Consider the following 27,090-nt stretch of genomic DNA (forward strand, 5'->3'; position numbering starts at 1 on the left):
AGTACTGATTTTGTCCCAGATCCCTAAGTGGCCACCTCAAGGATTGAACTCACAACCCTGGGGTTAGTAGGCCAATGCACAAACCACTGAGCAATCAGAGTGCCCAAAGTTTGTCCAACTTGACATGACTTCCTTTTGCAGCATTTAACTGGCAAATGGCAGCAGCTTCCATCTTCAATATAAATGTACAGCCCATGCAGACTGCAGGCTACAATGTCTAATACAAAGATGCTTGGATCAACATGAAACATGGTCTGTAGTCTGCATGGCAAGATTCTCATTCCCTGAAGCTGGGAAGGGATGACAGGGAATGGATCACCTGATGATGACCTGTTAGGTTCACTCCCTCTGGGGCACCTGGCATTGGCCACTGTTGGAAGACAGGATACTGGGCTGGATAGACCTTTGGTCTGACCCAGTGTGACCGTTCTTATGTTATGATCTGACTATAACTAGCCCCAGAAAATTCCATTCAGCAGTTGGGAATTATTTGTCGACATAAAGCCAACAGAGCTGCCTCCTGTGCATACACCTCTCTCCCTAGCAAAGGGCACCATTAAGGCAGGATGAGGTTGTGTGGCAACTCAGTTACACCTGCTGATCACCAATCTAACATATGTTAGAGCAGTCCTAAGGCTGCTCTAACTCATCCTGGGGCTGGAGCCAACATAGACCAGGATCAAGGACCCATAACCAGCTTGTTGACACTCCCCTACTCTGCAATGACTGTGGCTCAGATGCAAAGGAAAATCTGGCTCTCCTTGGGTTGTGTCTGTAAACTATAGATAAGGGAACTCTTAGAAATCTGTAGGATGCAATTGTCTAATAGACCACACCAGTGAATTAGAAGGACCAGCTTATCACAGTGTGGGTTGTGTTCAGAGCCAGTACATTTTAGCATCCTGTCTTTTCACTAATAAACAGTGGGAACAAAGTTAATTACAGCAAACCCCGTGAGCTATTTTATTTCCCTCTTATTTACAAACTACAGCAATGGATTTTCAATCATAATTGTTTATAAAAGCCCTTAACTAACAAACATCCAAGAAGCAGAAATGTGCACACCTTGGCGTCTGCATTCCCCTTCCTATTCATCAAGGGATACTGACGCTAATGGTAGCTACAGTGGCGTATCTATCCATTAATACAACACAATACAATATTTGTACTGCAGCGTTACCATAGTATCAAAACATTCCATATCCAGGGAAGAATATGCCAAGCAAAATGACTCTCTCTTTTAATCTTCAGAAACCAACGTGTTGACTAGAGAAGGGCCAGAAAGAAATTTTTTTTATCTGAATAGCCTCTGAATACTGAGAAATTCCTCATGACCTCCATTTCCCATTTTACAACTGACTGAAAGAAAAGGCCAGATTTAAACATCCTCTAACTTGGGGAAAGTTTGCAGCCAGGCCTGGATCCTAAATTGGCAGCTGTGTCCCATCTTAAGTTCTTTACATAATTACAGTACAATAGAATCAGGGATGAATGAAATGACTTTGGAGAAAAAAGCAGCCACTTTTTCTATTATACCTGAGCATTAGACCTGGGTAGGAGCAACAACAGCAACAACAAAAAAGATAAATAATCCCCATTATTCCCGGACTTTCTAACCAACATACATAACTGAGGTACAGTCACATTCAAATAGCAGCCCATAAGTGCCACATGCTCTATGGCCAGTTTGTTTTATACACACTGAACCAAAATTTCAGGTCTCTGAAACTTGGGGTGTCCGAAGTCCAAGCTCAAAACCAAATCCAAGTTTTGTGGATCCGTTTTCAATAGACCTGTCCCTCTTCTAACAGACCCATCAAGCTACATCTGTGCCTTCTGAGTCACTTGATCAGACAACAAGGACTTGGCCATAATATTGTTCTCTGTCCCTTCTTTTCCCTCTTATTGTTATTATGTGTATTACAATCGCGCCTAGAGTCCCCAGCTAGCACCAGAGCACCACTGCACTCGGTGCTGTACGAATGTACAGAAAATGCTTCATAAGTACATAGAACGGGAAGGGAGCTGCTGGGCCATCAAGTCCAGCCTCCTGCTATTGCAGTAATCCCCATGCATCATTCTGCAGACACTAGTGACACACGGTCCTTCACCAATGTCCCAACGCGTACCAACTCAAGGTATATTCACACCAATGGGTTGGGTTCTTGGCCAAATTGGGTCAATTTCTCTGGTCCCTCCTCTCTCCACTTGATTTCTTGTGACTCATGCTTGTTGCATTGGGTTCGATTTAGATCACAGGCCAGGAAGTGCATTTTGACATGGTTTCTGAGCTGCCTAGCGTGTTTCTTGGCACGCAAGCCAAAAATAACTATTCTTATGAATCCTGAGCTGGGTTTCCATGTCGCAGATGAATTGGATTTTGGGTACATCTCTGATAGAGCTATCTGCCATGAATGAGGAAGGCTAACTCGTCTGTATATAAAGTAGAGAAGTGGACAGGGATAAGTATTGGTAGCTCAATCTTGTCTATCTAAGGTACTTATATGGATGGCTCCCATTTCCACAGCATCTCAGAGTCCTTATCCTGACAACACCCCTGTGAGGTAGGGAAGTTTCCCCTTTCTCAGTCACACAAGAAGCATGTGGTAAAGTCCAAGGTAAGTTCCCGAAACACTAGGCCATCCTCCTTCGTGAGTCTTAGTGAAGGGAAGGTGAGGTAGAAAGGTAAGAATAGCAGCAAGTCATGCAACAGCTTAATCAAAATCATTACGATGCCAGGAGACTGGATGGATAATGCACTCCCAAAGCATGGGCATGGATTAATGTCATCAGCATTGATATAAATAAGGTGTCTGCCTTTTTAATTAATAAATAATAGGCTGCAAAGCTAATCCCCTTCTGCTCACTCCTTTCTAAAGGTGCAATCTGTTAATCACATGTCACTGCCAGCCTGGTCACTTCTTTTTTTAGATTTGAGATTTTTTTTTTTAAAAAGGCTAGACATAAATGGATCCTAAATCAGTCAAGGCAATTGAATAGCATAGCCAGCCTTGTGAGCCACTGCTGATGTCAACCCTTAGCCACGTGCTTTTTCCCCAAGGAAAAATATAATGCTTTAAAGAGAGTGAAGGCTTGTGATGTTGTTAAAGGTCAGTTTGTTACTAACGTCTGAGAAATGAAGCCTTTCCTGGTTAGATGGCCAGGTAGAGCTCAATGCGATGCAGGATTTCTTCGTCATGGTTCCTTTCTGCACCTGTGGGCCCAGGCTAACCTTGGCCAGAAATTGCAGTGGGAAGTGATGGGGACACCACACCTGTCTCAGGGTACGTCTTCACTACCGGCCTTACCAGCGGGTAGCAATTGATTTCTTGGGGATCAATATATCATGTCTCATCTAGACGCGATCTATCGATCCCTGAACATGCTCCTGTCGACTCCGAAACTCCACCAACCCGAATGGCGGTAGTGGAATTGACAGGGGGAGCCTCAGATGTAGATCCCGCACCGTGAGGACAGTAGGTAACTCGATCTAAGATACTTCAACTTCAGCTATGCTATTCATGTAGCTGAAGTTGCGTATCTTAGATCAATCCCCCCGTCCAGTGTAGACCAGCCCTCAGCTGAGTTTGTAAAGGAGGCAGGAAAAGCACTGCCCAGATGTTATCATTGGCAAGTGGAGTGAGGGTGAGCACATCTGTGTTGTTAGCTTTTGAGCATGCAGAACAAACTGTGTAAACTGATGCATGCAGCTATAGAAATCAGGGTTCAGTGGAGTTGCTATATTCATGGTGATTCATACAAATCACAGATATTAGACATGGAAAAAATCATCCTTGGTCTGTCCCCATATGCCAGCCCAGGATTATTCCCCTACAGTACATTTTCTGGTGCTTTGTCCAGGTTAGCTTTAACACAGCAGCCCACACTGGATACCCCTACTGCTACTTAGCCCTATTCTTCATCTGTGTTGACCTGCTATAGAGCTAAAAAGACAAGATCATTTATAGTGGTGGAGCATGTCAGCCATTAGTCATACATTTCCATCACTTTCTATGGTTGGAGTCAGAAGAATCATAGAAATTAGAGATCAAAAAGACCTGCTGGTTTGCTTAGCAAATAGAATTTCCCCTACATTGTCTGTTCACCAATTTTAAATACTCTGGTGGTGTCGAGAAGGTGTTAGTTCTCTTAATATAGTAACAGTGCCATTCTATGGAGGGGAGGGAGGAGGCAAAAGAATGGTTCTGTGTTTACAGCACAAGAGTGGGAGATGCGATCTGGGTTGTATTTTCTGCTCTGCTCACAGACTTCCTGTGTAACCATAGAGAAGTCCCTTAATATGTTTGTGCCTTAGTTTTCCTATCTATAAAATGGGAATAATACTTCCCTTCCCTAGCATATAAGCATATTGTTGAGTTTAATTCACCAGTGTCTGTAAAGCCCTTTGAGATCATCAGATGGGAAGGCTAAAGGATTATTTTTAGGGCTGGTAGAAAAATACCAATTATTTTTCACAGGAACTTCTGGAAAATGTTGGGTTCTAAATTTTCCCTTTGCTTATTTGTTGAAAAACTGAAACTGAAAAAAATTATGTTTGTTTTCGAGAACCATTTTTGATAAAATGTTCAGTTTTTGAAAACTAAAGACCAAACATTTTGAATGACGGCTGAACCCAAACCTGAATATTTATACTGGAAACTCACAATTTTCACTGAAAACATATTCCTGTTTCCACTTTCTGGACTTTTTTTGTTTGTTTGTTTTATGAAAACCTGGACAAATTTTGACCAAAATAAAGATTTGGAGAGAAAAAATGCTACCGGCTCTAATTGTTATTCAGCTTTCATCACTAAAAAAAGCTCGTGATTAATCAAAATGTGTGCTAGGTGCGATGAGTGTGAGGAAAAGCTTTCGAGAGATGGTTCAAAGAAGCAACCAAACTTCAGCTAAAGTTCATCTAAACTTATTTCAAACTATGTGATCTCCTAGTTGAGCAGGAAACCTCAGAAGAGTAGTTTTCTAACTAGATTTCTTTATGCTTTAGTCAAATGCAAATTTGACTATGTAATGCAGGAAGTCTGACTACATGATCTACAACGTTTGTCAACATTTTTTATACCAGGAACCGGCTTGCTGCCTTCCTAAACTGTCTCAGGGAGATCTCAGGGACTGGATAAGAAACACTGATCTACAGATTCCTTCTGGCCTTAAAAGCTATTAATCTAGGAATTCTGTGTTCCTCCAGTCCAGAGAATAGCAATGTTCTGGCCCTTCCGCTTAGAAACATAGACAATTAGGGCTGGAAGAGACATCAGGAGGTCATCTAGTCCAACCCCCTGCTCAAAGCAGGAAAAACCCCAACTAAATCATCCCAGCCAGGGCTTTGTCAAGCCGGGCCTTAAAAAACCTCTAAGGATGGAGATTCCATCCACTTATAGTACTGGCCAAGAGCAGAAAGCACAGAGTTATGTGAACACAAATGTGGAGGAAACCAAACTGCTTTGAACTTCAAGAAACACTTTTGTTCCGGCCTGGTGGTGGTAGAAGTTCCCAATCAGTTATTGCCTGAGCCAAACCATCTCTTGATCCTCCCTAATCAAAAATCTGGTTTCCTATAATGTCTAGAGACAGGTCCTTGATCCCAGGTTTAGTTCAGGATCTCAAGCCAAATATTCCAGGGGAAAAGGATAAATTCAGCTCATCACAGACATAGAGAAAATGACCACACTTGGATCAGGTTTTGAACTTCGCCATAGTTCTAAGGTGTTCTTGTATTTTGTGCCTTCGCCCAAGCTGCTTCAGACCTCACACTTGAGTGGAGCTCCCTGTAAATATTCACTACACTGCCTCAGTATCCTCCTTCACAGCCCTTCTTAAAACTCTCCTTTGCCATGACACGTACACAAACATGACAAAGGCTAGGTACATGGTGTGTTGAGACCACTGCCTCTCCCACTGACAGTTCCTGACTCACTGTCTCGTGTTCCCTCATCTGTCCGTCTCCACCTATTGTTTCTTTTCTTAGACTTAGATTGTAAACTCTTTAAAGCAAAGACCAACTTTTTATTCTGTGTTTGTACAGAGCCTTGCACAATAGGGTCCTGCTCCATGTCTGGGGCTGCTAGGCATTACTGCAATACAAATAATACAGAACAATAATTCTGATGCAGAGCATGGGAATAGTAGTCTGGTTTAGACCCATCTCTAATGAGGCCTTATTTAAATCATATCATTTTCATTCCATCTGGCTGGGATACCTGGGCTGGTCTCCCACCCCTTGTCCTTGTTATTCATACTTAAAATAAAACAAAATAATGAGCATCAGGAGAAACAAATCAAATGTGTCTTACATTGTGGCAGCATAATTTCAACTTAATTGAATGGCTACTTGCAAGCTTCATTGTTTGTGGTTTACAATCAATGCATCTGGCCGTTCTTCAGTGACTCATGAGATGGATAAAATAAAGATTTGGGGAATTAATTACCAGTTAGACAACATTTTCATGGGCAGGAGGAACTGTGCAGGTCATGCATTCCTACAAAAACCATTCAGCGCTACAAAAGCCCCCCACTAAGGGTTCAGTCCTGACGCATGTGAGTAACTTTACTTATCTGAGTAGTTCCACCGGGCTATATTCTAGTCTCAGTTATGCCAGCAGCAGCTCCCACTGGAGTTACTGGGATTTTACATTTCCAAAGTGACAACGTGGCATAAGACATTAAAAATAATGGAACAGAAAAAAAATAGAAATTGCAACTGACTTTAAAGGGAAACTGACCAGTTTACTTTCATTGCTCAAGCTGAATGGGATGCAAAAATTACACATCACTAAATAAAAGCATTGATAGTGAAAATAAATATGATTATTATGATTTTTTCAGCTTGGATAATGCAAGGTGCTTTGTAAGTAACACAGCTGAGCATTTCTTATAAACAAGATGTGATTCTTTGTGTCAAGAACTCAATGTCTCTAATGATACCTAGCTCACTCAATGAATTTGTATTGGCAGGAAGAACGGGTAAGATCACCCCTTAGTTAAGGCTAACCTAACTTATTCTCTACCTGCTTTTTAAAGCTGTGGACCATCTGCAGATCTCAAAGCACTTCACACAGATCAGTATCATTACCTTCATTCTATAGGTGGGGATACTGAGGCACAGAAAGAAGTCACTTGTCCAGAGGCACCCAGCAGGCATGTGACAGAAGCAGGAATAAGAACCCAGGTTTCATGATTCCCAGTGCATTAGGGATCTGTAAAGCCCAGACTGTCTTTGGGTAAAAGTAATACATGATGCTCATAAAACTATCCAATTTATCAAGGAGCTAGGAGGGATACATTCTAAAAATCTGCCCCAAAATAAGTTCACATACACTCTGCAGATTATAGAGCAACTGAGATCTGCAGTGCAGACCATGGGGGAGGGGGGGAGTATTTTTGTCCTATGGCACCTTGTGAGTCTCAAAATTTGTTATAAGCCCTGATCCTGTAATCTAGGATCTGAACAGGTATCTGTCATTTGTAGCGAAGGGGAAAGACTCTTCAGTCATCACACAGTAAAACCCTTATTCAAATTAATGACAGTTTAGCCTGCTTTAAGGTTGCAGGACTGAGACAGTCTTATTTTAAATTGCTCAATTCTAAATCTCTTTGCAAACAACAGAGGGCACCAAGTACTGTTCAGATATTTCCTGGTGTCTGCACCATATTAAAATGCACTTTTAAAAAAGAATGTGGATTACCCAGGAAAGTTAAAGGTTTGCACCCAAGCAATGGCTCCAGGAAGAGCTCAGCACCTGGTACAATGGCCTGAATTTCAGAACTGTCTATACACAGCTTGAATGAAGGCTTGAATATCTGTAAAGTGCCAGATTCTACAAGGTTATGTTTATTTAAGGCTCAGTAAAACAATTCTGAGTCCTTCCCACTCAGTTGCACTGGAAGACAGAAGCATGGAAATCACAGCACCATCCAGGTTCAAGCAGGCACATCTCCCTGGTTTCCATCTAACAGACTTGTGACCAGGCCCTACAAGTTCTCACTATGGAGAGGACTCAATCCTCCTCATCAAGACCCCACTTCTGCAAAGTTCTTAGACACAAGCCTAACCGTAAGCATGTGAGTGGTCCCATTGACTTCAGTGAGACTACTCAGGTGCTTAAAGGCAGGCCCATGCTTAAGTACCTTACTGAATCAGGGTCCAAAAGCACATGCTCCTTAGTACTTGACTTTAACTTTATAAGCGGTGAGCATCAGGCTCTTGGAGTTATAGGAGCAAGACACTAGAGAGAGACATAACCGTGTGCGCTAAGCCAGGGTGTGACTTTCAGACTTGGGATCTGGGTTCAGGCCCTTCTTTAACGATGTCCACGTTAAACTCACATCATTGTCAAACCTGCCTAGCAAGGAACAGGCTGGTGCTTCCAGAGAATGCACAAAGCGCTGGCTACTTAGCTTAGTCAGATACTGGATTGGAGGGGCAGACTGCACTACACCATTTTGCTGTGTCGGAGAAGTGTTGGGGGGGAAAAACCACACACCTTCTCCAGCATAGTGATACCAACAGAACCCCTATTGTGGACACAACTAGGCGGACTGAAGAGAGTTTCTGTGGAGGTGGTGTAGCTATGGCAACAGAACGGCTACTGTCAGCTTACACTGCATCTCTACTAGGGGGCTCCGCTGGCAAAGCTGTACTGACAAAGGTTCTGTACCCAGATAAGGTCAGTTTCCCTGATGAGTTAGGGGAAGCCATATGTATGCCAAGGAGGAAACACGATTACATATAGAGTCAAAACCAAGCAGCTATGAATGACAGGGGCTATAAATCAGTTGTGGGGCCCTGGTGCTGTCAACTGCGAGAGAGAAGCATGAGTGCTTCACTAGAGCTTCCTGAAGGAATTAGAGCCCCATAATTAATGCTTCAGTTGGTGGGTACTTTTTAAAAACATGGATCCAAAGTCAAAATGGATTGTCATTTTGAGAGCTAAGATATCTTCTTGGGAGAAAAACCAGATGGTGGAACTGCTTGCGTTACCTTTGGATTTGCATGCGTAGAACTACACCACACCCTCTGCTGTGTCATCGTTAAGAAATCAGCCCACCATCAAACTGGTTTGTTCTCCAGGATGGTGCACAAAGTTTGCTTTGCATAGAGTTCAACAATATTATCTATATTGATTAGTGAATGGGTTAGGCATGAACATAGCCTCTGAGGGCAAATATGGGGCATTCATTACCTAAAAATCCTTCAGCGCAAAAAGCTGACTTTTTCAGTGAATATGCTACTGTTTCCGAATTGTTCCTGTTTTAATTAATGTATTCAGCTCATGCCTAGAGGGGAGAGTGCTACGTATTCCATATTCATGTTCAGAAAAAAAGAAATTAACTGTCAGGTAAATTAAAGATTTACTTTAAATAGCTACCTCAAAATAAATAATACACAAAAGTAAAACAACATTTGGTCATCTTTTTAAAATTTTTTTTAAAAATAACTCTCTTTTTTCTGAACTGTGTTTTCAAAAGTTTTAATATGACCACCCATTGGAGATGATAGCTTCATGCTGTTGGTGAAAATTATATTTACCAAAATATTTTGTGGATGCAAAATCGTTTTTTTTTTTAAACTGTAAAAATTTTTTTGCAGAAGATGTTCAAAGTAAACATTTTCCAGTTTTTTGATTAAAAAAAAACTAAAAATGATTCACGAAAAAAATAATTTTTTTTCAGATTTTTTTCAGTTTTCAAAACAGTTGAAAATCAAAAAATTTAGCTGACAAATCAAAAAATACTGTAGAAGTTTTGGATGGAATGCTGATCTTTCATGTCATTCATTTTTGTTAATGGAAAATGTATAGCATTTTTCTACTAGTTCTACGGTTGTGGTTTATACCATGGCAATGAAAGAGACTGTATGTGAGAAAGTATAACACAGGAAGTGTGTATCTGCATTTCTGCCCCTTATTAAGTGGAATGTCTGGTCTGCTGTAGTGTTTGTGGTTGTATCACGTCCTAGTGGCTGGTGAACCACAAAGGCTATGAGCCTCAACACTACTAAAGCGAACAGAGATTCTCCTTCAGCTCAAGTGTCAAAGTTGTATTTTGGAGATTAGAGATCCTGGATTCTATCTCTCACTGTGGATCACCACCTCTTGTGCAGGTATAAAAGAATACATTAATGATAGATATACATATATGCCTAAATGACCCAGTTCCTATGAAGATGCTTTGAAAATTTCAACCCTAGTCTTGTATTTGTAAATTACAAGGAAAAGCCAAACAAACCCTCTCTCTTGAGCACTGAAAAGAAAAAAAACTACACCCTCCATTGTGCCTTTTCATTTTTAAGGGAAGACTGCTGTAACCATAACTACAATTATACCTCAGATAGCAAAATATATAATAACAGGTTTGCTTTTTCAACTGTTTAGGCAGCCAATTCATTAGCAACCTCATTCATCTACAAGGATTGCACTTATTTGGCTATATTATAATAAAACACACATCACTTCCAATAAAGGGAATGCGTTTGCTATTGATGTGCTATAAACAACTATGCAGAGAGGGGTTATTACATCTCTGTGTAATAACAAGCCAATTAGAATGAGGAGCAAAGCCCTTGCAATAAAGCCAATGCACTCGGAGTGATTATACTAATGCATTCTAACTGTTCTGTGCCATAAATACTTTGCAAATTAATTGTATATAATGCATTATTAATGCTGAATAATAACTCATTGACAAACAACCTTTACATTACAAAGTTACCAGGATTGTAATGTGTCCCCAAGTTCAACTGTGGTGTTGAGTTGTGTTTACAGAGGTGGAATTTTATAAGGTTACACTTTTTTTTCACTTGAACCTCTGTTTTCGCCACCCTCAGTAGTTTGTTATTGTCCTATTGTTAAAAAGACCTCAAATGTCACTGTATGAATTGCTGGCCCACATTGCTCCACAGATCTGAAAAGCTGGCCATTCACAGTCCCTAACTCCTAGTCCTATGGCCATTATTTTCAATATTATTTGTATTATGGTAACACCTAAATGCTTCCGCCAACCCTGTGGTGCTGGGAGCTATGCATCCATGAAGTATGAGGCAATCCCTACCCGTCAAAACATTATAATAAAAATAGACAAGAAATCCACAGGGTAGGAGGTTACGTGACTTGCTGAAGGTCACTCAGCAAGTCAGTGGCAGAGCCAGGAATAGGATCCTGGTCTCTTAAGCATGTAATACCCTGGACCATGCTGCCTCCGTAAGTTCTCTTATGCAGACTGAGAGTATGTTTACACTGCAAGTAAAAACCCACAGTTGACCTGTGTCAGCTGACTCGAGCTCACAGGGCTCAGGTTAAGGGGGGCTTTTTAATTGCAGTCTAGATGTTCAGGCTTGAGCTGGAGCTGAGGCTCTAAGACCCTGGGAGGTGGGAGAGTCCCAGAGTTTGGGCTGCAGATCGATCTCAAATGTCTACACTGCAATTAAACTGTCCCTTAGCCGGAGCCCCTCAGCTGACATGGGCCAGCCACGGGTGTATAATTGCAATGTAGACATACTCTATGTTCCCTCTTATAAAGCTACTTAAAATTCATGAAAAATGTTTTTATTCCTTTATTCCTTTAATATTTGGTTAAAAAATACACTCCTTAGTACACACAACTTTAATGTACAGAAATGTATGTGCTATGGGTCTGATTCAGTCACCATTGGTAAAAACATCGAGGAGTCCTTGTGGCACCTTAGAGACTAACATTTATTTGGGCATAAGCTTTTGTGGGCTAAAACCCACTTCATCAGATGCATGGAGTGAAAAATACAGCCCACAAAAGCCTATGCCCAAATAAATGTGTTAGTCTCTAAGGTGCCACAAGGACTCCTCATTGTTTTTTCTGATACAGACTAACATGGCTACCACTCTGAAACCTGTTACCATTGGTAAGAATCGATCTAACAATTTCCGTGGTGATAGAATGCACCCATATGAACAAAACTGCTGTGTCTCAAGACATAGCTTGATAGGTGAAGGTGGAATGCAACGCACTGACCATTACAATAATCCAAACTGCATCAAAATATCAGAGCTCTGCATATAACGCTTTTCAGGGCCTGCTATCTCAGACACGCATATGACGTTGAGGAGGTTGTGAAGGCTAGGACTATAACAGCGTTTAAAAGAGAACTGGATACATTCATGGAGATTAAATCCAATAATGGCTATTAGCCAGGATGGATAAGGAATGGTGTCCCTATCCTCTGTTTGTCAGAGGGTGGAGATGGATGGCAGGAGAGAGATCACTTGATCATTACCTGTCATTCACTCCCTCTGGGGCAGCTGGCATTGGCCACTGTCGGTAGACAGGATACTGGGCTAGATGGACCTTTGGTCTGAGCCAGTACGGCCGTTCTTATGTTCTTATGTTTTAACTAGCAGAGAGGCAACTGGAGGCACCAAAAAGAATCATCCAGAGGCATCCTGAGCCAGCTGAATAATACGCATACACAGGTACCTGTTTGCTCTTGTGTTCAGCCTGGTTTTGAGAATTCGGTCCTGTGTGTTTAGCAATAGCTCCTTCCCAGCCACGAGGATCTACTCTTAGGTTTCTACAGCAAGAAGGGAGATGTTTGTTGCCAAAGGACCTTAATCAAAGTCCCACGGAAAGCCACGGGCCACTAGAAATAATTTCTGTGCAAAATGGGATACTGGGTCTGGGTTATCCTAACTCTACAGGGAAAATACCACAGAATCTCTGAACTTCTCTTAGGCAAAGCGAGTCTCCTCCATAGCTCAATGACATCAAAAGAAAGATTCCCTTTGATTTCAGTGAGTTTCAGATCCAGAAGTTTCAGTCATTTTTAGTGGCATGATCAAGCAATCTAGGGTCTAATCCTGGTTCTACCTTTGGCTATGTCTACATTGCAACTGGGAGGTCTGATTGCAGCACATGTAGACATATCTCCAGCTAATTCTGATCTAGTAGCAATAGCAGTGAAACCACGGCAGCATGGGTGGCAGCATGGGCTAGCCCCGCTCACTCAGGGTTGTGGGTACATAGACACATGCTGCTGCAGTTTCACTACTGTTGTTAATTGAGGTAATTGATCTCACTAAATCAAACTAGTCTGGGTGTGTCTACACGCGATGTCCTCACAACTCCCAACTGCAGTGTCCACAGAGCCTTGGGCGAGTCACTTAGCCTTTCTCACTACGGGATAATGTGGCTGAAAAACCTGATGGCCCGTCACAGCACTCAACAGCGGCCAAACACTGAGGGCAGGGACCTTGGTTTAAACTCTCTGCAGAGTGACACCTCCGCACTGCCACAATCCCCATTAGTGCTGTCTCCACTGTCCCCACCTTGCAAATGGGGTTTGGCCCATGCCCTACACTAGAGACCGGATTGCTGCCCACTCAATCGCACCCAGAGCCTAGTATAAGGCTCCTTTTCCCCTGTGACTCATTATTTTATCTTCTCCCTTCATCCCACTGGATTTCTTTAAGCAGTTTATTAGATTATTTTTAAATAGCTTTTTCTTTGTCTTGTTTTCTCCCCATTATGCAGTGATACTGCAACTCAGCACCATGCTATTGTTTAATATTGAATATGCAATTAATAGATGTTTGGGTTTGGACTTTTCTTTTTTCTTTGCTTCCTCCTGTAAGAAAGTCTTGGTTGGGGCAAATGTCAGGAGGAGGAGATATATGGGAAAAAGTAGATGCCATTTGCAAAGAGCTGGGAAATCATCTTTCAAAGCAGTGAGCATAAGAGAGTCAATTAGATTTTGTTTACACTGATATAGCCTGTGATGAGGATCCAGGGCACACTGAGGCCCAGGGATGTTACGTGTCCAGGGTCAGACAGCAAGTGGTTGGCAAAAGCAGGCATGGAATCCAGGAGTCCTGATTACCAGCCCCAGAGCTATTACCAGTTCTTCATACGTGTACAAAGCTGATGGTAATATTGCTCCTCAATGAAAGTCACTCTACTGGTAAGAGCAAGAGACAGGGAGGCCCTAACTCACTGGATGGCCATAGGCAAGTCACACTGTGCCTCAGTTCCTCTAGATGTAAAAGGACTGTGAGGACTCTTACTGAGCTTATGGGGGTGTCATGAGATCTGCTCAGCATGGATCTCCCTCACCATGCATGAAAAGGAGGCGTAGCTAGCTCCCGCGTCAGAGCTTCCTCTCTTCCCCCAGATGGCTCTGTGTGAGTGTGGGGATCAGTGTGAGAGGAGTGAGTGGTCAGTCTAGGAAAGAAGTCTGTAAGCCAGGTACTAGAATTGGAAGGCTTGCCCCTCTGTGTTCACTGGCATTATGGGACAGTGCTGAAACTTCCACAGCCTCCTACCCAGTTTGCCAAGTGGCTTCTCCTTAAGGAAGTCCAGTGGGAAGGTGCACATAGGCACCACTCACCCTCAACAGAACAGAAGATTTGCCCTGAGATTTCCTCCTCTTTATCTCTTATTTCACTGGGTTTCCCATGGCATGGGGCAATCAGGTCCATAAGTTTTGCCAAGTGGTTGAGATCCATGAGTGAAATTGCACGAACAAGTGCAAATTATTCTTCAATGTTATGGTAATATTCCACCTGCATGCTCAAAACTGTACTGCTTACCTGGAATGAACATGGGTAGCTGTAAAGACATCTCATCCAAGAACTAGGATGAATCAGAACAAAGTATAAGGAAAACTAAATAGTTCATAACCAGGCTGCTTCAAAACTAGTTTATGGAAAGGAATCTACACCCCCCACCCCTATTTTCCAGCAGCTGTTTACAGGGAAACCATTCTGATTAGAGGGGCATTTGCCTCCCCAAATAATGAAATCATGCAAGTCGTTGGAAATTCATGACAAGCAAAACTTTACAGCAGCTGCCATCACATCTTTCATCCAGGAAAGCCAGAGAGAGGGAGGGGTGGTGGTGGTGTTTGTTCTGTGATGCCTTGCCTGCAGAAAACACTGTAATGGAATTAAATGGAGACTGTCTTGCAAAACCCTCTAATCCCTCTCTGCAGGGCATAGCTACCTTTCAACTCTCAACCACCTTTGGACTTTATTTAACATGCTTTTTGTTTTGTTTAGTCTAGCAATTTCCTGTGAATCTTACATAAGGCCCGGGAGATCTCCTGACTTCACTCTCAGGGTCTTTGCATTAAGAGATTAACATTGCGTCAGTGTATCCCATTGTGTATGTATCTCTTAGCACATCTTCCTATATGGATCTTCTCTGTTAGCTCTGGGAGGGAACAATCCATCTAAACCTCACTAACAGAACAACTGGAGTGGAAGAAGAGTCCTTTGTGTATAAAAATCTTTTGCCCAATACAAGCCAGGGGAATCTAGAAGCTGGGTTTATTCCAAGTTAACAGCAAATGCTGCAGCCAAAGTGTCTAGTCAGTGCTAGAGATGGGGGGGGGGGGATGGTCAGGATACAACAAGAACTGATTCAAAATGTTTGCCCCAACTCACTTACCAAACCTAAAACCTTTCCTGAGATTTGGAAAACTCTGGTTAACTTTGCCATTTGAACCACAATCTCCTGTCTTAACAGAAAAGTCCCATAGAAATGAATAGAAAATACTAACACTTCAGTAGGGATGTTTTCACAATGACAGAACTTAGCAAGTAATTATACCTTTTCTCTGGAGAATTACTTAAGCTATGATGATGATCTCCTATTACAATCTCTACTATGGGGTGAAATCATGACATCACGGCTATAAAGGTGAGTTTTGCAATTGACTTCTATGAAACCAGAGTTTTGTGCTAAGTTTTTACAATAATGTCTAGCCCGACTAATTTCCTACAGAGATCTATTGATTTTATCCTGGATAAAACCTGATAGAGAATGTAATAAAAATGATAACCTTTCAATTAGTTATTTGACCCCTCATTAAGAATTCTATAGAAAGGATTCCACTCTCTGTTAAATTGTGAATGGCAGGAATTTCTTAAAACTCACGTGAAATTGGCAAAACACTTTCCCCCTGTAATGTAAACCATTGCTTTCCCCAGAAAAATAGAATTTAAAAAACTCATGTATTTCTAATTCAGTGGGCACTTAGGCTAATGAAAATAACAAATAGTACTGAAAAGTGCTGTCATCTTCCAAACCAGACACCAAAATATTTTAGTGGGAGTTTTTTTTTTGAACACAGCCAAATAAAGGAACACGAAACAAAGAGGCACAGAGGTTGGAATGAAAAATGCAAAACGGACGCAATACGGTAAGAACCAGACTTCTTCCTCTCTCAGAGCAGATTCTGGGTTCAGATTTGTTTCAATTTTGGGGTGAAGATTTGGGGGAAATCTGGGGCTTCTTATTTGATCTGAACTTGTGTGTCCATCACTACAAAGGACAAGATCTCATTTCACAGGGATCGCCTTCAACGACCTGGTAAGACAGCACTTAGTGCTCCCTGTAGTGCTGTGACAGGGCATCAAACGCTTCCCCACAGGCAGGGGAAGAGGGAGTGGCATGTATCTGGCGGACTTTGGGAAAGCCAGGGGCTTTTGGTATCCATCTGTGGCTTAGAGCCAGTCCCTCCTCCTCAAATAGGACACACGTGCTGTGTATAATAGCTACAACTTAAGTTTCTTTGTCGTTGAAGTTGACCTTTATCTTGCAGCCCTAAAGAAGTCTTTTGATGTGCTCCTAAGATACACGGACTCCTCTTTAGCATTCTGCTTGCTGTGCCTGCTTTAACCAGTGGGCTCTCGAGGAGGGGAAGTTTTCACACAATGCCTCCCCTGGGTGCCAATTGCTCTTTTTTCCCCATAGTTGCCCTTGAGTCATGCTGCCCTGCAACTTCCCCAGTCCAGAAGCAGCTCCCCAGCGGGGAATTGGGACAACGTGGCTTTCATTTCAATGCCACACGCTTGGGCCCCGTCTTGTGATCCTGGCAGAGAGACGCAATAAACAAGGATAGTGGGTGGGAGAGGGGAGATAATTAGCTAAAATACAGCGGGGAGGCGAGTGTCGGTGTGCTGGGGAAAGATGATTTTAAACAGCCACCGATGAGCTTTGCAGTTCAAACCCACCTTCCTGAAAGCAGCTGCTGGCAAGAGAGGCTTAAAACCCATTCTAGAAAGCCAGGCACGTGTCTGCTATTAGCGATCTGCATAAAAGGGAGTGATTTGGAGGCACTAAGCAAACTATCTGGCCTAATTATTATTTGTTGGTGTGTCTAATTAAGCAGACAAAAAAACACCCCTTCATGCATGCTGCCATCATGGGCTGTGCCTGGTATGTGCGGCTGGCCCCAGCTGTCTGTGAGGCAGACCTATGGGGTAATCATTTCACAAGTGCCCTGGGCGATTCAGACAGAGATATGGGCCCAGATCGTCAGCTGGGGCATAAATCGATGTCTCCATTGAAAATCATGGAATTCCATTGTGCTACACTAGCTGAGGATCTGAGCTGTGGTTTTTAAATTTGCCTTTGCTGAATGAAGGAAACGTGACATGATCATTCCTAATCGATACCATCAGAACACGCCATTCCCAAATCTTGCTTGGGTCATATGAGTAGCCCCTCAGACTTCAGTAGTGCAAGGCTGATCCCTGAATTTGATTACAAAGTAGAGGAGCTATTCCAGAGACCCCCGGCCTACACAAATACACCTAATAACCAACCTTATGGAATCTCGGTCAATGCACCAGTTCCACCCTTTCATAATGCCAGGTCTTCATCTATACCTTCCAACTGAATCCAGACACCAGTGAATTTCAGCTGCTGGTTATATTTGATCAAACCACTGGATCTCTCAATCTTTTGACTAAAAAAGAAAACCACCTCTGTTCTTTTACTGTGATTTGCTTCATTCACTCAAGACAACTGTTGTTGGATAATTCAGCCGTTGCCCATAGAAAGATGCAATTCACATTAATGAAAAAGAGTTTTTACCCAGAGAAGAACCAGATTATTATTAACAGAAAACTCTGGCCTGTTCAGACACTGATACTGATTCTATAAGCATGAGCACGCGCTGTGAAGCTGTCCTTGACACACTTATTGGTAGTGTGATCAACAATACCCACCTCTTATTTCAATCAAAGGACTAGGAAGGGATTTCACTGGAATATGAAGAAACCACCATGTAGATAGAAACATAGAGATGCAGCCACACCATAGAATCTGATAAATAAATAATACTGGATAACAGAGTCCTTGGCCTACATAAAACTCCAGTATAGGGACCACATCTGACAGACAACGTCCTGTTTCAGGGAAGCCCACTGAAGCATCTCCACGCTTTCCAACACAATTTTGTTTGAAAACCACCTAATGGAGGCAGCCCACTTGGGGTGACCCATTGAGTGGTCTCTAAATAAGGGGCTTCAACATCTGTGTCTCTAGGCATATGGATACGGGGGTGCGGGGTGCAGATTCTGATCTCAGTTGTGTGCAAATCCAGAGTAACTCCGTGTCGCTGAGATGAGAATCTAGTTAATATGGTATGTTCATCGGGCTATACGGGTACAGATACAGGAAATATCCTAGAGCAAGTTTGCTTTCTCCAAAGGCAGAGAAGCTTCAATCCACGTTTAGTCGCTGCAATGAAACATGAGGGCTGGAGATACAGTAAAACATCCCCCCTGAGTTCTAACCCAACTGAACCATCACTACAGTTTGGCCTACTGGCGGCACATGGTCTGCAAGAGACAAGGTGCTGTCAATGCTGTTAAACTTTGATAAGTCAGTGCCTGATGCTTCATTTCTTAACAAGGCAGTTATTTGTTTCTCAGGCAATCGCTGGCACCTGCCTGCCTTTTAAAATCAAATAATAATTGAATATGAGGAAAGTGAGACGAAGGAAAGGAGATTTAATAAAGAGAATCTTTGCTGCAGAGGGAATTTCTTTGGCAGTGATTACGCTGCTAATTGATCAGTGCATTGCCTGAGAGAAGCCAGAGACAACAATTAAACTTAGCGCAGTGGCTGAGAGCAATGTAGTCAACTACCTCCTCGGCTTTCGCTGTCCGCTGGCTTCACCTGGATCGGTCTGTTCATCTGCAAGGAAAAACAAAGAGAGATGGGCAATTAACAACGGATCCCACAGATCCCCTACTTGTACTGCTGGGTTTTTAGCGTGCACCTTTTAGCAGCAGGGTTTTCTGCATGTGCAGAACACAGTAGCTATTTAAGAGCAGGCAACAAGAATGCAGAACAGTTAAGAGAAGGAAGTAATAGGGGTGGGGTGGGGACACGGAGCAAGGAACCCTCGCCCCCTTATTTCCCGACCAGGGGCCAACAACCATGTGGTTGAGGGGTGCAGTGCTGGTGGAAGCCCAAGGGGGGCGGAGGTGAGCCCTACACACTTTGCACCCAGCCAGCAGAGGTCCCCAGGCAGGCCCAGAGAAGAACCTGCTGTGACAGTAGCATGACTGCTATTGTAGCTTTTTGCTCCCAGGGAGAACAAAGGACAATGTCTGAGATAGCCAGAATTCCTCCTAAAGGCTCTGCTGCAAAGAACAGCCACTGCTGCTTCCTTCCTCTCTCACGCGCACTGTGGCATACAGAGAGAGAGATACTGCTAGCATCAAACAGGTTAATGTTAAATCATCTGACCTTGTAAGAGGGACATACAGCATGCTCCTTTGTTTGTCTCTTATATGGCTAGCGCTCCCCGTTCTTGTCACTCCACCCACCAGTGGCTTGAGTAGTTGTATATTTAGGAGCTCCATAACCCTTTCCTCTAACCCACCCTGGTCTCCTTTTACCCTGCAGTCCAGCCGGGCTGAGCCCCTCCCCCGTTATTTTTGGTTAATCTCGGTTGAACAGCAAAGTAGGCCCCATTCCCCCACGTTCGGAAAGTATTTCATAACTATCTAGATTTATTCTAATTGCTCCGCAAACATATTTAGTATTAAAAAGCTATCAAAGTGGCTGACAAGTAGGTTAACATGATGGAGGGCCTAGAGGATCCTGCCGCATTGTTGTCTCCAGGGGGAAATGTACTTAGACATAAAGAGACTACAGTTATTATCACACTCACATTCAACAGAAGAGAGGTCTGTCTTGCAGCTCAGTGCCTCCAGACCCTAGAGGACAATATCTGCCCACTCTTATGCCCATGCAAGGCCAGTGAAGTTAGGGGATTTGAACCAGCAAAACTAGCAGCAGAATTTGGCCATGGGAGGTTACTCGGTCATTCGCCATTCTCTGGTTTTGGAGTTGTGAGTAACCTTGGCCATGTCTATATACTGACACATTAGCTGGGACTAAGCCCAGGATCTTCAACAGCCAAATCACAGGACTGACTTTAAGGGGAGTAAGTTGTTGCAGTCGGTGAGGCTAGCCACTGGAGAAAGACCTGATCGAACATTGGTGGGGGATGATCCAAAGCCCATTGAAATCAACGTAAAGACACCTGTCAATTCGACTGTGGGCTCTTGGAGAGCCATGACAGCTGGAGTGAAAACTCCTTCCTATCACTCTGAGAGAAGGGTCTGATGTGATCAACTGCAAGGAGTGTAGGGAAGTAGCCAGAGTCCCGGACAATGGGGAAGGAAACTGACCCCACTGGTCACTACTTTCTGAAAATGGGCAATCAGGCAGGATGGAGAGAGAGGGGAAGGAAGAGAGAGAGAAGAGACGATGAGCATAGGAGAGAAAGAGGGAGGGAAGAAGCATCCAGTGGAGGGGAAAAAACTGGGGAAATTAATAAGTAAAAGGCTAGTGTAATTTAATGTGCACTATGATTTATACACTTGACAATTTCTTTATAGACCAAAGAGAAAGTGCTGTGTGCATGGAGCCCATAATACAAATTGAGATTATCTTGACATGAAAGACACCAATTATAGGGAGACACATTGAGAGGGAAATAATTGAGTTTCCTCTCTCCATTCATAAAACTTTCTTCTAGTGGAGAAAGTCTGGGAGCAGGGAGGCAGCTTAGGGAAAGAGGAGGGGGGATAAAGGCAGAGGGGCTCTTCCCTAATGGAGGAATAACCTACCTAGAGGGAAGGGAATTCAGAGAGCTGCACCACTCAGAGTTTCCTATGCAGCGTCTACCTGGGGAGAGAGATGCAGACAGGCTTTTCTAGGGAGGAAGCCAGGGTGCAGATCCTAATCCAGGGATCTCAGGGGGGTCTGCCAGTGGCAACAGGCATCTTCAAGGAGCCCCCTTGTCTCTGCACCTATTAGTTGGCTTTGTTGACCCCTGGAGAGCATGGTACCTTCAGGAGATATACTTCCATGGCTCTCTGTGTTGTAACAACTTGCAATGAACTCAGAGGAAGGATCGCAGGTTGCAGGAGGGAAGAGTTTGGAGTGGGTCCCAGGAAGCCAGTCTGTGTGCACATGGCTGGAATGCTAGCTGCAGCACCTCTGCAATGAGCTGTTTTACTAGAGAGCCAGTTTAGTTTTAGAAACATGGAGTCCAGTCACAGCTAGCACACGGGGTACATGAAACAGCTGTCCAGTGAGCCCTCTAAAGGAGGAGAGCCCATGGAATGGAAAGGGAAGAGTATATTAAATCAGCTTTATTAACTTATAATCAGCTGCCTCCCGCCGAGCACTGGGAGGGTTTGAGATTCAGAGGTGGCAGCCTGGGTCCTTTGACTCCCAACCTCCCAGGTCACCCTGTGGGGCCCTCCTGGAGCATCTTCCATGGGGGTCAAGTGACTTCACTCCATGTGCAGAGAGGACCATGGGCCTGGAACGTGTGGGCTGCTTTTCAGGGGAGATCTTGTGGCCCTTTAGGCTCACATCCCAGTGTACTCGGGTTACAGCTGGAGAGACTCTGTGCCTTGAAGCCTGGATCTGAGATTCTCCAAAGTATGTAGATGATCAGATCGGACATTTCCATTTAGCATGTGACAGAGATGGGCATGAGCTGAGAACCTCCAGTTGATATCTGAATCCAACAGGATCCAAATGGGTCTGGTTTTCCACCCACTTATACTAGTGTGAGGGGGAGTAACTCCACTGCAGTTAATGTAATGATGCCCAGGCATAATCAGTATAAAATTGGATGTAGGACTAAAGCTCCAGCAGGACATCACTACAACATTCATGTAACCACGGGACTGCCAGAAGCCATCAGACAGCACAGATGAGTTACCCAGATAGTTTTCCATGGACATCTCACTAGCCCATCACATTTTCCTTCAAAGATACAGATGAGATTCAGGTTCTGTTTCACCCCTCTCCATCTGCCCCAGAACATCCTGGGCAGTTGCTACTGTGTTTCCTGATAATGCCCACCTCCTAGGCAAAAATCCTTTGAGATGCAACCTGATTCCTAACACATCTGCGCCAGAAGTGGGCTCAGTGGCAGGGGAATTTTGTCTCCTAATCAAACATGAAATTTCAACTGGGATTCGCCATGTGAACAGCAGAGGGATCGTGGTGCTGAGCAGGAAAAGAAACGTCCAGCACCGGAGAAAATAAAACCATAATGTTGTTAATCCAATTAACAGTTGCCTTTACTCACTAAAGGAAAGAAGTTGGTAAAGAACTGATAGAAGCTAGTGAGAAACAATCAAATGTAAAAGTCTCATTTAAGTATAACACACAAAGGCAAACAGCTGAACATTGACAACATGTACAAGTGCTTATATACAAACACTAGAAGTCTAAATACTAAGATGGATGAACTAGAGTGCCTGGCATGAAATGAGGATACTGATATATAAGGCATTATGTAAACTTGGTGGAATGAGGCTAATCCATGGGGATGATAATACTAGGGTACCAACTATCGGGGGATGACAGAATAGGTTGCACTTGTTGGGGAGTGGCGCTATATGTGAAAGGAAACGTACTGATTACTCCAGTTGTACCACAGAACCTCAACGGATGGAAATTTCATGTCTGAACAATCGGTGTATAGTAGCAGGAATATCCTACCAACCACCTGACCAGGATGGTGACAGTGAATGTGAAATGCTTGGGGAGATTAGAGAGGCCACCAAGGCAGAAAACATAATAATGGGAGATTTCAACTATCCTCATATTGACTAGGCACATGTCACCTGAGGACGGGATGCAGAGATAAAATGTCTAGACACCATAAATGACTGTTCCTTGGAGCAGCGAGTCCTGGAACACATAAGGGGAGGGACAATTCTTGATTTAGTCCTAAGTGAAGCACAGGATCTGGTCCAAGAGGTGATACAGCTGAACCGCTCAGTACTAGCGACCAGGAGGTAATTAGATGTAACATCTCATGGGTGGGGAGGGGAGAATACCAAAGAAACCCATCACAGAAGCATTTAACTTCAAAAAGGGAACTACATAAAATGAGGAATCTAGATGACAAAGGATGGATCGAAATTGCCCTGTTCTGTTCATTCCCTCTGAAGCATCTGGCACCAGCCATTGTCAGAAGACAGGATCCTGGGCTAGATGGACCATTGGTCTGACCCAGTGTGGCCGTTCGTATGTTCTAATAACACAGAGCAGCAGCATTTATAGAATCACTGGACCACAAGAATTAGGGATGGGAATGACCTGTTCATACTACGAATCCAATTCGCCTTTGCCCAGGCGGCGTTAGTTTCCTGCAGTGTTTGTGGCTCTTTATTCTAGATGATCCTTGTTGGGCTGACACTAGTGAAAGAAATGATTTCATCTCAGCAGTGAACTCACCACAGACTAGCAAACACATGGATTTATCCCAAACTCATTCGGCGACATGTTTCAAAGACAGAATGGCTCCCTTTGATCTGATTCATTGAGAAAGGACCTCTTACAATCCACCTGTTTGGGGTACTTATATGGCCCCAGATAAGCAGCATCTGCGTGTCTCGCAATCTTCAGTGTACTTCTCCTCTCCCAATCCCTGTGAATGAGGGCAGGGCTTTTATGTCCCTTTCACAGATGCATCGAGTGTAAGGCCAGAAGGGACCCTAGTGATCACCTAGTCTGACCACATTGGCTGCTCTGGGCTCCCACTCTGTGAGGCTGTCATGACAGCGCTTTGTTGTAGATGGAGACTGTGGTGCAGAGAGATTAAGTGACTTGACTAAGGTCACACAAGAAGTCTGTGGGAGGAAAGAGAACTGAACCCAGGTCTGAAGCGATCGCTCTAACCACTAGGCCATCTTTCCTCATCCAGAAACATTGCACCTGAACACCTGCATATTACAGACTGATGTATATCACACCGTGCAATCCTCCTTATTGCAGGCTTTATTCCTAACTCTTTCTCCAGGCAGGAGACCCAAGGCGTATTCCCAGCTCTGCCCCGGCCTCAGGCAAGTCACGTCAGTGCCCCGGGCCTCAGTTTCCCCACCTGAGTTGGGACTTCTGTGGGTGCTGTTGTTTTCCAACTCCCATGCCCATTTGATCTGGCTCCATTACAGGAGGGAGCATTGGGCTCACTAATAAATAAAACATGTAAACAGGCAGATGGGTGATTTGAGAGTTTTTACCTTGCTCATACAAATAAACTCCCATGGTACAACTCTGAGTAAAGTTTTCTGTCTCCCATGATCCTTTGCACCTTGCAGTTTCAGCCTCACCTGAGAGATTGCACTGCAGGTGCTACTAACACTTCTGCATATCTGGGTCCACAGGCAGATGCCCCCCAGCCATTCCCATCCCCCGCATTGCTAATACTGACACCTTAAATACCAGCCAGAACTGCCATCCCACTTTAGCCCACAACTCGCCCCACCCAGCCTCCAGCTGAATCTTCCCCGCACGTACAGACACGACATCATTTTTCATGTCCAATTACAGCAGCAGCGGTGCCACTGTTAAAAGACAGTGCAGGTACTCCTGTCAGAAAGGGTTTGAGTTACAAGAAGCGATGAATTACAGCAAGCCCTTTTTCAATTCTCTGCAGAAATGAAATGTCAGAGCTTGCTGCTGTATATTTCACAGCACCATCGGCTACAGGCCAGCGCAGGAATTAGACAGGGGACAGACGCTTCTCTGCATTGTGATTTTTTTTTAAGGTTCTTTCCCCCATTCCACTCCCCTTTCTGCTCCCTCTGGCTTTGAAATTAATTTAGAGCAAGTAGAAGGATCGCCTGGGAATGGAAGGTGGAAAGAGAGAAAGCTGATTTCTTACTGATTCCATCTCTCTCCATTTTCTCTCTTCCTCTCTGTCTCTTCCACCTTCTTCTTCCCCAGCCTCATTCATTCATATTTCTATTGCCATGGTGTCCAGAGGCCTCAGTTGGGATGGATGCCTCATTGTGCAAGGTGCTGTACGACACCACAGAAAAAAATTCAGACCCTGTCCCAAGCACCTGGCAAACTGATTTGAGACAGGACACAAAGAGCAAGAGTGACAAGCGCCAGGAAAGGAAGGGGAGGACAAGAAGATTATTGGAATTTGATTAATAATTATATTGATGATGCACAAGCCAGAACAGAATCCAGCTCCTTCACCCAGAGCTGGGCTGCAACCAGCCTGATAACTAGCAGTATAGGGCCAAGTTGTTGGACTCAATGCAGAAAACTTTGGGTGGAATCCTATGGCCTGAATTGTGCAGAACATTAAAGAAGATGATCTCAGAGGTCCCCTTTGGGCTTAAAAATCAATCAAAGATTTATAGACACTAGTTAGAGCTTTGAAGGCACAGGGGGAGTGGATCGGACAAGTAAGAAGGCGTCGTTTCTATCTAGTCACTTTTCTGCCCAAAGCTTCACTTTTAAACCTAGGAGGAAGAAAAGCCTTCATTCTTCACATCCTGTTAGGCTTAGAGGAAGGCAGTGTGGCCTAGTGGGCAAAGTACTAACCTGGGGCTCAGGAAACTCCCAGCTCTCCAACTAGTCTGCTGGGCAAGCCACTTCTTACTGCTCTGTGCCTCAGTGTCTCTAAACATAAAATGGGTATAATGCTACTGACCTCCGTGGAACAGCGCTTTGAGATCTGCTGATGAAAAGTGCTAGATAAGAGGTAATAGGTATGATGATGATTATAATAATTTATAATAATTATTATAGTTTCCTGTGAACAAGTAACAAGCCTGAATCTGTAATTTTCACTTCATGCATCTGAAGAACTAGGTTTTTTTAACCCATGAAAGCTTATGCTCAAATAAATCTGTTAGTCTTTAAGGTGCCACTGGACTCCTTGTTTTTGTGGATAAAGACGAACACAGCTATGCCTCTGAGAGTTGAGAACAACTCGTCATTTCCACCCCTGAAGTAGATTCACAAAGTGGAAATTAGCAGCTTTCCCTGCTCAAGTAGAAGCAAAGCCTCAATTCCCCCAACATGGCTTCAGTTAACACACAATAGATCACCTCAGTACAGCTAGCTCTGTCCTTTCCAACCACTTCTGACTGGTGAACAATTAGGGGAGCTTGCAGCTTGAGGTATCCATCGAATGGAACTTGGAGTTATGTGAACGCACAATGTCATGGTAAAGACTAATTGGGAGGGTACAAGACAGACAGACTGAGGCAGAAAGTTGCCCAGCAAACAGCATGGACCCCACTGCAGAGTAGGGTTAAGGCAGGTCAGTGCTTGGTATCTGATCCTGAGCCCACTGAAATTGATGGAAAGATTCCCATTGACTCCAGTGGGCTTTGGATCCTGCCTTTTCAAGAGACCTCCAGAAACACTCAGATGCTGTGTGAAGTGGAGTTTATGGTTCAGCAGGTAGCCCTCTGCCTTCTTAGACAGCACTGAACCAATGCCCCAGCCATTAATAGGCAAGAGACACTTGCCTTTGGAAACAATGTATTGTCAAATGCTTTATGGCTGTATGTTCATTGCTAATAGTGAGGCCCAGGTTGAACTCCATGTTTTGCCACAGACATTGTGTGTGACCACGGGCAAGTCACTTAGTCTCTTTGTGCCTCAGTGCCCCATCTGCAAAATGGGGATAATGGCACAGCCCTACCTCGCAGAGGCGTTGCAAGGAGAAATATAATAACGATTGTGAAGAGCTTTGAGATCTACTGGAGAAAATGGCTATATAAGAGGTTAGTGTCATTACTATAAAAATCACTTGTGGTTATTAAAGGTCTCATGGCATTTTGCAAGAACTGGGGTGTTAACTGAGAGCCAAGACCAATTCCAATGTTTGGGTAACTACCCTGCGTTTCCACCAGATGCATTATTTACCTTCACTTCCTGTTCCAAATGGTTGTATGGTGCTGCTGGGTGCAATTCAACTGCGACTACATCACTGTGACGAACTGGGAATGTTTGCTCTGA

At 43.7% G+C, this 27,090-nt stretch overlaps 1 protein-coding gene across 14 annotated transcripts in view; it reads right to left on the reverse strand.

The window, feature by feature from the left end:
* The window catches only part of CELF4 (CUGBP Elav-like family member 4), an 885,612-nt gene that overhangs the window by 398,448 nt on the left and 460,074 nt on the right, over positions 1-27,090 (reverse strand). For all 14 annotated transcript variants that reach the window (XR_007773108.1, XR_007773107.1, XM_050943604.1 and 11 more), the window contains exon 3: positions 18,924-18,972. Coding sequence is in view for 12 of the 14 variants with exons in the window: in XM_050943604.1 (XP_050799561.1) it covers positions 18,924-18,972 (49 nt within the window). In the remaining 2 variants the exon portion in view is untranslated. The remainder of the gene's footprint in view (positions 1-18,923; positions 18,973-27,090) is intronic.

Source organism: Gopherus flavomarginatus, chromosome 3 (genome assembly GCF_025201925.1).
Source record: "Gopherus flavomarginatus isolate rGopFla2 chromosome 3, rGopFla2.mat.asm, whole genome shotgun sequence".
NCBI classification, from domain to species: domain Eukaryota; kingdom Metazoa; phylum Chordata; order Testudines; family Testudinidae; genus Gopherus; species Gopherus flavomarginatus.